We start from the raw sequence: 12,250 nt of genomic DNA, 5'->3' as shown, positions 1-12,250 counted from the left end.
GGGGATGATTCTTTGTGGAGGCTGAATATACCGACTGTTGTGCCAAAGATACCTTCTTTGCCCACCCTGGCATTGAAGTCGTCAAGCACGATTTTGACATCGTGGCGGAGACAGCTCTCGTAGGTACACTCCAAGGGCTCATAGAAGGCATTTTTGTTCACATCGTCCTTCTCTTCCGTCGGGGTGTGGGCGCAAATCAGCGATATAATAATAATAATACCCAACGATTACCCTCCTCCCACTTGAAGAACTTCACTTTGATGCGAATTGTGGCTAAACGTTCATCCACCGGGGTGAATGCGACGGAGTCTCTCTCCCATCGGGGGAAACAGAGGAAAAGGAAGGCATCTACTCCTTTGGAAAGACAAGGTGGAGAAGGACTTGGCTACACTTGGAATCTTCAATTGGCGAAAAGGAAGAACGACTGGCGTGCTGTTGTAAACTCGGCTATAGCCTGGTAAGCGGTATCTACTCCAATAGAGAAGAAGACGCATCTGCGTTTTGAACTTGGTATTTAAGATATCGATCTAAAATTTTGCACACGTACTTTTCCAAGAATTTGCTAATTTGTTGGAAAGGCCGATATCGGACCGCTATAGCATATAGCTGTCATACAACCTTACGATTCAGGATCAAGTTCTTATAAGGAGTTTACACTTTGGACAACAACCAATATAAGAGAGAGACGAGCTTTTGAGAAAAAAAATATAATTTAGATTCCAACCGAATTATACTCCACCTTATTATTATTTCACATAATTTCATAAATGTACATATTTACGCCATCAAAATCACTAACCTTTCATATTTCCCCATCAGATCGTCTATTTGGGTGCGTTCTCGTGCGAAGTGTCTTGGATATTGGAAGCGCATGGCGATTTGCCGATGTCATCGTATATACTTTGCACACAATTCTTCATAGTTTTTGTGGCAACAACAATACTCATACATGGACTGGTCACCGGTTTGCCGTGGGGCCTGTTCGCATGGTCAGTCGTTATTGGGCTACTTTCAATACCGGAACTGATATTTGTCATGATTATGACAACGCAGCACTGGGTAAGATACATGTATTCATTAATACATACATACATATGTACATATTTTATATCACTTTTGCTTATTTACTCATGTACTGAAGAAGAGTAGGGAAGAGAGTTTGAAGTTAGGCAGAGAAAAATATGAGATGTTATTGCTATAAATAATTTAAATATGTTTTTAATGATTCTTATCTTTTCGTCTCTGTGTTAATTATTTTCAGTGGCATAGTTCGAATTTTATTAAATGGGGGTTTAGTGAATCTTCTGCTTTTATTTTTTACAGGCAATAACTGAAGACCTTAGCTGTGTTCACCTTTTTCTTATGTGGAGCATATTTACCGTTATAATTTCAGTTTCAACGTATCTATATCTGTATATTAATTTCATTAAAAATTTTTATATTTTTATTTTAAGGGGATATTCTAGTCTAGAAGCATGAATTTCAGGTAATTTTTAAAGTGTCGTAAAAAAAGGCAATTAATATTTTTACTATCCATTTTCTTATTAGTTATTTGTTAATTTTAGAAGAGTACAGAAAAAAATTAAAAACTGAAAAAAGTAAAAAAATTCAAAAATTTATGAGCTGACGAAGTGGGGGGTCTTTAAAAAATTTCCATGACCAGTGACCATGCCCATGATTTCAACCCTCCTAGTTATCTGAAACAAAAAAAAAGATTATTAATCTAGAATAATGTCGCAATGGTCGGAACTGCGGAAAAGTGGGGAAAATTTTTTTTCACAAAATGGCGACTGCCTGAAAAAAAAAATTTTATCACTTTTTCTGACTATTTCGAATTTTTTAAAAATAATAAAAATAAAAATTTGGGGATGGGGCTAGTTCCAACCATAGACAAGCCTACAAGGAAGACTCTATAAAAATTTCAAGTAAATCGGTCCTGTAGAACCTGAGAAATCGTGGGTATCGTTCCGAAAAAGTCAGTTTTGAGAAAAACGCCTTTAAAGTTTCGCGTAAAGTCTTTTGTTCGATTAGTTCCGGCCGAACCAGTTTGGATGCCGGGTCAGAAAAGTGCCTATATCTCCGAAAATAATTTGAATTTGGAAAAATCCTCTTGTACACATATTTTTGAATAGTTAAACTTTGAAAATATAAAAAAAAATTCGATTTATTTTAAGTTCTAGACTAGAATACCCCCTTAAGACCAGGGGTACTCACTAGCATGAAATTATGAGAAGTTATGAAGTATTTTCATTCAATTCAATTCATTAAAATTTTTTCGAGATATCGAATGATATCGTTTTCTGATATTGAAGTCTCAAGGTCAAAAAAATAAAATAAAATTTTTGCAATATATGCATCAGGTTGATTATAGATGAAGTAGAGTATGAATACCACTTCGAAAGATTATGGATTCAAACCACGGCTAAGCCAAAAAGCTTTTAAATCGACGTTTTGCTTTTTCTAAATCTGTTAGTGAAATTCTAGAAATAGAAAGTTTATGAAGTAACACAATCAGCGGTTAGAAGTGACCTTAAACTAGTAAATAGTTGTAGTTCCCACTGAAAAGATCTACAGCAGAAATAAATTGTACAAAAGTTGAAACGTAAATTAAAAATTAAAAAAAAAATTTTATGAAGTTTTTCAACTTTTTTGTTGCAGGGGTTTCCAAACCCCACAAAAATATATATACCCCTCCTCTACCTACCCCTCTGCTTATAATTATTTGTATTTAAAACGTATTTTTTCATCGTTCTATAAAGTTTTTCAACGTTTTTATTTCAAGGGTTATCAAACCCCTAAACATTTATTTACTCTCCTCTAATTAAACCGCTGTTTATAATTATTTCTATTTAAAATGTCGTTTTTTCATCATTTTATGAAGCTTTTCAACCTTTTTATTCCAGGGGTTACCCCCAAAAATATATAAACTCCTTCTCTAACTACGCCACTGCTTATAACAATTTGCATTTAATATGTCGTTTTTGCATAATTTTATGAGATTTTTCAACTTATTTAATCCAGGGGTAACCATATCCCCCCAAAAATGTATACCCCTCCTCTAACTACGCCGCTGACTATAATTATTTGTATTTAAAATGTAGTTTTTTTCATAACTTTCCTTTTCACTTTTTCAAATTTCGCTTTTAACTCTCTTTTTTCTCAGGGCCTACAATCGGTGCATGGACTCACCGAGCTCATTTCCTACCTCGTAAGACTGGTGATAAATTGCTTTGCGTTAATTTGTGTGATACCAACCGGTATAAGGTAAGAGCAAAAGTTAAAACTATGAATAACATTAGCACATTAACATTAACTAGCAAAAGCCAATTCACAGCAAAAAAGTCAATAACGACAACAACAACCATTAGCCACTTTGAAAAGCGTGTAACTTCATAAGCACAGTGAGCATTGAAATTTTACTTTCGACCTTGCCGAAATTCGCTTTTAACCCACATTTTGCAACTGGTCTAGGAATCAGGTTCGCCGGCAGGTGTTGTGGCATGCCACCGCTTTGCTGGCGGTGAAATAAACGAAAGGTTGCGAATATTTTACATGCTCTAATCACTACAGCTTATATGTATACACACACATATGTACATATGTATGTAAATATGGCATAAAAACATACATATTTATGTGTTTACTTATGCTAGCCAAATGATTGACAGGTGTGTATGTGAAGGAGGTGGCCGACCGCTGTGGGAAACTTTAAATTCGCCGATTTTTTTAGTTTGGTTTTTATATTTGGTTGTCTAATAGGAAAAAGTCTATTGGCTTGGTAGTCGAAGCTTTACAGCCGCTTCTTTTAACAGAAGTTGAAGATTTTTAATTAAAATCGACCATTCCCACTATATTTGGGATATCCGTATGTCTAAAAACTCCACAATACCCATATCTTGCCCTTGAGGGGGCATTGCTAGGATCACTTCATCTTTTTAAAGACCTCCACTTTGCTAAATGGAGGATAAATAAGCGTTTTTAATACTTTAAGAAAGCGGTAACTCTCAAGAGAACATCGCCATTGTCTAGTAAAGTGTTTCGGGCAACCCAAAAGCGACTTCAATCTAACGAATTTGCATTTCGATGTTGGTCTGAACCCACATAATATCCGCTCGTACCATTTTGAACATTTAAGAAACTTGAAAGGCGGCTTCTGAGCTTCCTAAGAAGAAGAAATGGAAGGGTAAGGACAGTTAGACAGAGAAAGAGTAGAGGCTGAGTGGGATAACAAATGTTTTGAAACTCGTAATTCTGTATATTATATAACATTTCAAACAATCTTCTATGAGTATTTAACCTCACTCACTTACTACATAGCTGCATTTAATGTAGTAAATAGGTTGAGTATGGCTTTAACTATCTCATATCACATCCATTGACTCCTAGTTACTGCATTGGTAAAAGGCGAAGTTCTTATGTACCATGCCGCTAGAGAGATATTGCCAAAGAGAGAGATAGAAAAAGAAAGATTTAAAGTGAGATATAAATAGTTGAAAGAAGCAGGGGCTCACTCTACCTGCTTCTTTCAACTAAGGAGGCAGAGATATATGGGGAGAGAGTGATTTATGGAGAACATTTCACGCTCTATATCTGCCTCATCTGCTTCACTTATCTTTGGAAAGCGCTACCTATCTAGCTACAATAATTCGTCTTTGTGCAAGCACAACATTTCCTTGAGAATTAAAAAAGAATATTTGTACTTATAGTCTCTTTAATAATATTGATGGTTTATGTCCTCTATCAGATTTTAAGAAAGTTGAGAACGAGCAATCGTCTATCCACCAACTCCTCCCCCTTCGACACGCCTATAAATTTTCCCTACTTTTCCCATACTATGGCTTGTAGCAACTCTAAGGGTACACCAATCCATGTATACACAGACTCTCGTCTTACTACCATATGCTTGAGCATGATTACATTGCAGGGCAATTGAAAAGTTCCCGGCCGACCATAGTAATTCACATGTGTTTTTGGCAAAATTCGTTTTTTTTTTTTAATTCAACATAGTTCTCTTCAAGGGTGATACATTGATTATAGCCACCCTCCAACTTTTCGATACCAGTTTTGTGGTTCTATTTGTCCTTTGCTTCAAAATAGTCCTCAGCCTCGGCATTCGACGAAAATTTCCTCCCAGTGGGCTTTCCTTTGAGAACCGAGAACAGGAAATAGTTACTGAGGACCAGTTATTTGTATACATCACTCGCTATAGCTCAACATTCTCATAGAAAATAATAATATGATTCCGATGACTCAAATGCAGAAGCATTAATTGAGCATAGTTTTAAATATTAATACAATGTTAAGAGCAGTTTTTATTAACTCAACTAATATATATGTATGCATGTTATATAAAATCAATCAAAGGGTTTAAATTTAATAGATGGGTAACATGAGGTAAACATCAATCAAAGGCTGGTGAATCGCTATTTCATTCTGAACTACACAAAATCTTTAAATGTAATATATGAGGCTGGAGAAATTCGCGGATCTAAATCCCACATTTTCGGCATTTAGCTATAGTATATACAATATTATACTTTCACTTCATTTTACCGATACATATCGGAAAAATAAAATTCTTATATAATTCTTATAAATTTTCTCAGAAGTAGCCATTTTTGGCACAAAGGCTTGCTGTCAAATGTTCTTCCTAAAGTTTTAATACTAGAACCCACAGATTGATTGATATATTCGACAAAAAATCCAGGGATAAAAGGGAATTTCGCGTCTTGATAAAATATTGCTTTTTGTGGGGAAAAAATTCAGTTGAAGCAAAAACTTGGCTTACTGACGCGTTTCCGGACACTGGCACCGGAAAATCAACCAAATAGGATTGGTATGCTAAGTTTAAACATTGTGAAATGAGCACCGAAGACGATGAAAATATCAAAAAAGTCCAAAAAATAATTTTGGTTGACCGTGAAGTGAAGTTTTCCAAGATAGCGGGTACTCTAAAGATATCAACTGGACGTCTATAATATACTATATCATTCAAGAATATTTGGATATGAGAAAGCTTTGTGCAAAGTGGTTGCTGCTCGGGCTCACTTTTGACCAAAATCAACGAGTTATTGATTCGGAACAGTGTTTGCAGATGTTGAAGCGTAATAAACAAGAGGTTGTCAATATGTGACAATGGATGAAACATGGCTGCACCATTGCAATCCGAAGTCCAATCGTCCGCCAACCATGCAGACTGCACACGATGAATCCGGAATTGGGATGGGCATGGAATCATTTTTATTGACTGCCTTGAAAAAAGAAGTACCAATAACATCGACTATTAACTACATAGTGTTAAAGGACCGTTTAAAGGACGTAATTGTCGAAACTCGGACGCATTTGAAGAAAAAGATAGCTTGACCACTGTTTCACCAACCCAATGCACCGTGCCACAAGTCCGTAAAAACCATGGCAAAATCCATGAATTGGTTCTCGAATTGCTTTTGCATCCAGCGTCTTCTCCAGATCTGGCTCTCGGCGACTATTTCCTGTTCTCAATCTCAAAAGAATGCTCGCTGGAAATATTTTGAAGCAAAGGACAAATCATACTACAACAAGTAAGGAAGGGCTAAGTTCGGGTGTCACCGAACATTTTATACTCTCGCATGATAAAGTGATAATCGAGATTTCATTATCAGTCATTTACATATTTCTCAAATACGGTATTTGTGTAAAGTTTTATTCCGCTATCATCATTGGTTCCTAATGTATATATTATATAGAGAAGGCATCAAATGGAATTCAAAATAGCGTTATATTGGAAGAAGGCGTGGTTGTGAACCGATTTCACCTATATTTCGTACATGTCATCAGGGTGTTAAGAAAATATTATATACCGAGTTTCATTGAAATCGGTGTAGTAGTTCCTGAGATAAGGTTTTTGGTCCATAAGTGGGCGAGGCCACGCCCATTTTCAATTTTTAAAAAAATCCTGGGTGCTGTTTTCTTCTGGCATTTCTTCCGTAAAATTTAGTGTTTCTGACGTTTTTTGTTAGTCGGTTAACGCACTTTTAGTGATTTTCAACATAGCCTTTGTATGGGAGGTGGGCGTGGTTATTATCCGATTTCTTCCATTTTTGAACTGTATATGGAAATGCCTGAAGGAAACGACTCTATAGAGTTTGGTTGACATAGCTATAGTAGTCCTATAGTTCCGAGAGATGTACAAAAAACTTAGTAGTGGGCGGGGCCACGCCCACTTTTCCAAAAAAATTACGTCCATATATGTCCCTCCCTAATGCGATCCTTTGTGCCAAATTTCACTTTAATATCTTTATTTATGGCTTAGTTATGACACTTTATAGGTTTTCGGTTTTCGCCATTTTGTGGGCGTGGCAGTTGGCCGATTTTTCCCATCTTCGAACTTAACCTTCTTATGGAGCCAAGAAATACTTGTACCAAGTTTCATCATGATATCTCAATTTTTAGTCAAGTTACAGCTTGCACGGACGGACGGACAGACGGACGGACGGACAGACAGACATCCGGATTTCAACTCTACTCGTCACCCTGATCACTTTGGTATATATAACCCTAAATCTGACTCTTTTAGTTTTAGGACTTACAAACAACCGTTATGAGAACAAAACTATAATACTCTCTTTAGCAACTTTGTTGCGAGAGTATAAAAATGGTAACGAAAAGTACGCGTGCCGCTATAATCAGTATATCACCCATAAAGAGAACAATGTTGAATAAACAAAAAATTAATTAAAAATTGTATTTTACTATGCTAGGCCGGGGACATTTCAATTCACCTGTTAGTTTTTACATATAAAAAAGCAAATATTTTTACAATTATTTTCAGATTTTTGCCGATAAAATTTGGCAGATATTTACTTAAACGATTTCAGTTTAACACTTCCTTACTTTTTCTATTACATTTTCATGAGCCAAAGAAACCTTCAAAAGTTGAATTTTTTTAACTTTAATGACAATAATAGTTAAACTCTTCTTAACCTGAGCACTTAAGACCAATGAAAGCGACTTCAAAAGCACGGCACGCAAAAACTTATGCGAATTTTCACTGACGGATTTTTGCTGTTGATTTATATTTATATTTTCTATTTCATTACTTCAGTTTTGCGTTTGGCTGCGTCTGCCGAAGAGCAATGAGATCCAGCCAGGAAAGTAAAAGTGCAATTAAAATGCTGATTTCCAGTGCTTGCCAGTGAAGTTGGGCAGCAAAACGCGTTGAAATTTTTTCGTGCGTTAAATTTTTGACTGAAATATGCTTGTTGCTGTTGATTTGTTAGCTAATACTATGTGCATGCCATAATAAGTGGCGCGCTCACGCGCTTTGCAGCTTAAAATATTTCTTTTTGCTTATTTTGCATTTTTGACTTGAGTGCGAGTTTGTCGCTTAAGTCTTTTGCTTGCATACGTTTATCTCTATTAACTGCTCCTCCTTACACCCACAGATGGCGTCGCGAGACACAGGTGCTGACACAACTGCAGGGCTTGGCCACACGCCTCCAGCTGCAGACGCCGCCGCCGAGCGTGCCGATCGCGAAGGCCGACTCGCGACGCGCCAGCAAGCGGCGGCAGAGCGGCGCGTTCGAGAATGCCGGCTACGAGGTGAGCGAACCGACCAAGATCAATATGGCCGGCTCGCAGGCGCAAGGCCTGAACATGTACAACAACAATAATCCGTTGTTTGGCTCACAAAACGAATTCAATGCGGCGATCTTCATGCCACAGTACATGCAACAGTTCAACGGCCACGCTTACGGTCACGGCGGCAGCGGCGTGCAGATGCGCAACGGTGAGTGACGCCACAACCACAATAACAACAAAAATCAAGCAAAGCCAGCAAAGTAATTAATTGCGTGTGTGCATTTTTTTCTTCATTTCCGTTTCAGCCGGCAATCGCGCCCAATCGCTTATGGATCTGCGCTGCACGCTACCCGGCATGTATAATCCGCGCTACGTGCTCGACACGGAGGACAAAAACGGCAAATACTTCAACATCACCATTGACGACCTGAAGAACAGCATACAGGACTCGAACAAGCACCAGCCACCGCCGTCGGTCATCGGTTCGGTGAACGATCCCATCTACTGTTCGATTGAGCCGAAGTTGCCCACACCGCCGCAGCAGCGTCAACGCACGCCAGAGAAGTCCGCACAGGCGTCGTCGTCGTCGGGCAAGTTGACACGCAACTGCATTTCGCTGGAGAATTTGGATGGCATTACGAAGGTGCAAAACGAGTTGGCTGCCTATGGCAACAATTTGTTGCAGAACTACACACAACAACAACAATACTACTTGGCCATGCTGAGCGGTTACTTAAATAATCCGGTGCACGGCACGGGCGTCTATCGGCGACCGTCGAGCGGCTCGGCGGTGGGTCCTTTCTCGGGCACGGTGTTGGCGCAACCGCTGCCGCGGCGCAACTCACAGCAGCTGCAGTATTATGGCGGCTTCGACTATGCGAACTACACGAATCCCTACATAACGGCGAACAGTAAACTGTCGCTCGGCAATGAGTCCGACGATTATCGGAAATATCGCGATGTGGCGCTGTAGGCGCCTAGCAGATGTTTTGTAGGTTATGTTTTAGGTGCTAGTGAATGAGTCAATGTTTACTTTAGTTTTTAGTTTGATGTTAGGTTGTATTTTTTTAATAAATATTTAGGATTAGTACGAATATAGACATTTTTGGGCTAAAGCCACATAAGCACTGATTGACTATACTTATATTGAGGTTATGATAAAATAATTTGATTAAATTATAATAATCGACCCGAATAAAATGTACTTGTATAAATTAGCTGGAATAAATAATTTAATAAAAAATATTAATGTTAATAAAAATAAAAAAAATTCTAAATAAATTTTTCAAATATTTTTTTTTATTTTGAGTAAAAAAAAATGGAATAAGGAATGAAATGAAAAACTAATATGTATTTAAAAATAATATTTATTAATTTTTTTTTGGTGAAAATGTTGGAATAAACAATGAAAAAATTTTAATATTGTGTTAAAAAAATTTAAAGAAACTCTTTTTTGAATAAAAAAAATTGGAAAGTTAGAAAAAATTTCTTTTTTCCGAAAATAATAAATTTTAATAATTTTTTTGAGTCAAAAAAATGGAATAAATAATGAGATAAAAAATATTAATATTGGCTGAAAAAACTAAAATAAAAAAAAAAATTAACAAATTCTATACATAAATTTTTTAAATATTTTTCTTAGTCAAAAAATTGAAATAAAAAATGGAATTAAAAATTAATAATATTGTATGCAAAACAAATATTTAAATATTTTTTAGTTCGAAAAAATTTTTTGAGTCAAAAAATTGGAATAAACAATCAAAAAAAATTATTAATACTGTATACAAAAAAAATTAATAATATTTAATACAATTTTTTTTAGTAAAAAAGATTTAAATATTTTTAGTTCAACAAATTTAAATAAAGAATGAAGTAAAAGATTATTAATATTTTACTAAATTAAACAAAACTTTTTAATAAAGTTTTTGAAAAAAAAAAATTGCGAAAATAATTTTTGTTATTAGAAATAATATATTTTAATATTTTTTTTTGAGTCAAATGTTAATCATTTTTTTCAGTCTCAAAATTGGAATAAACTTATTTCATAGTTCACATTATTATTAATATTGCATACAAAGAAAAATTAATAAAGTATTTTTGAGTAAAAAAATTGGAAAAATTAGAGAAAAATATTTCTTTGGAAATATATTAAAACAATAAATTTAAAAACTAATAAAATATAAAAAAATATAAGCGTTTTGTTTAAATTTAAAAAGTACATAAATGAGCTGGAATAAATTAATGAATAAATATAATTTTGTATCGAGTAAAAATAGATAAATATAATAAAATTGTATAAAATTTAGCTATAAATGAAAACACAAAAAAATTAGCATAAATAAAAAATTGAGAAATACTAAAAATTAAATTGGAAAATTATAAAGAACAATAATAAATATACATAATTAAAATTAAACATTGTATATATATATTAAATAATTTAAAAAATTTGCAGGGAAAGTAAGGATGATAAAAAAATAAATGACAAGTAAAAAACAATTGCAGAAAATATAATTTTGATCAAGTTTTAGGCATAAAAAAATAAAAATAACATTTTAAAATATATTAAATTTAAATATTAAATAAATTGACAAAAAAAAATTTTAAAAAGTATAAAATAATTATGAAAAAACATTTATTGAAAATAAAAAACAAAATAATTACAAAACAAATATTTTTGAAATAAACATTTCACAGAATATAAAATATTTTAAAAGATCTTCCAAAAATAATATTTAAAGCAAATATATCAAACAAAATTATTTAGTAAAATATCGTTTTTTTATTTATTTAGGTTGAATTCAGGCATTCGTCTAGCATAAAAAAATATTCTAATAAAAAATATAAAAAAAAAATATTCCAACAAAAAATAATTAAGTCAGCGTTAACATCCGTTGCGCCGAAGCTATAATTCCCCTTACAAATACAAAATATTGCTTACGACAACCTCATTCGATCGCTCAGTTTGTATGACAGCTGCATGTGTATTTGCTATAGTCATCCGATCTGAATAATTTCTGTGGAGATTGCACCAATGTCTCAAATAATAAACCATGGCGAATTTCGTGAAGATATCTTGTTTAATAAACAAATTTCCATACAAGCACTTGCTTCTGATCGTTCAATTTGTATGACAGCTATAAGCTATTCCGACAAATGAACAGTTTCTTGGGTAGAAAAGCACGTGTGCAAAATTTCAGATCGATATCTCAAAAACTGTTGGAGTAGTTCGCGTATATACAGACAGACAGACAAAGGCGGACATGGCCCTCGTCATGCTGATCATATACTACATATGTATGTATGCACATATTTTGGCTCCGACGTTTCCTTTTAGGTGCTACAAACTTCATGGTAAATTTAGGTTAAAAAAATAATCGAATGGACTAAATAGTAGTGATCTTCTGGAAGGTATAAACTTAAATGCAGTAAATAAAAGAAACAAAATAAAATAACAAATAAAATACCAGACAAATTAAGGCAATAAATATTGATAAATAAATAATAAACAGTTATAATTTGAAACTAAATCTATTTTAATAAAAATAGTTGATAATAATACTTATGCTTTCTTGGTAAATTAAATTATTTTTAACTATTTTTTTTAAGTTGCTTGATAATTTTAAATTTTTTTTTAATTGCAAACGTTAAAAAATTAATTTTATTTAATTTACTCTTTAAATAATTTTTG

At 34.2% G+C, this 12,250-nt stretch overlaps 1 protein-coding gene across 1 annotated transcript in view; it reads left to right on the top strand.

The window, feature by feature from the left end:
• The window catches only part of LOC120772949, a 35,190-nt gene extending 25,419 nt beyond the window's left edge, over window positions 1-9,771 (top strand). Inside the window, exons 3-6 of the mRNA XM_040101851.1 lie at window positions 820-1,059; window positions 3,164-3,264; window positions 8,424-8,767; window positions 8,865-9,771. Of these exons, the coding sequence (XP_039957785.1) occupies window positions 820-1,059; window positions 3,164-3,264; window positions 8,424-8,767; window positions 8,865-9,532 (1,353 nt within the window). The 3' untranslated portion in view covers window positions 9,533-9,771. The remainder of the gene's footprint in view (window positions 1-819; window positions 1,060-3,163; window positions 3,265-8,423; window positions 8,768-8,864) is intronic.
• Window positions 9,772-12,250: the final 2,479 nt, after the last annotated feature.

The sequence above is a fragment of the Bactrocera tryoni genome, chromosome 3 (assembly GCF_016617805.1).
Source record: "Bactrocera tryoni isolate S06 chromosome 3, CSIRO_BtryS06_freeze2, whole genome shotgun sequence".
In the NCBI taxonomy this organism is placed as follows: domain Eukaryota; kingdom Metazoa; phylum Arthropoda; class Insecta; order Diptera; family Tephritidae; genus Bactrocera; species Bactrocera tryoni.
Note: the sequence above shows the minus strand (reverse complement) of the source record. Positions and strands in the feature narration are given on the sequence as shown.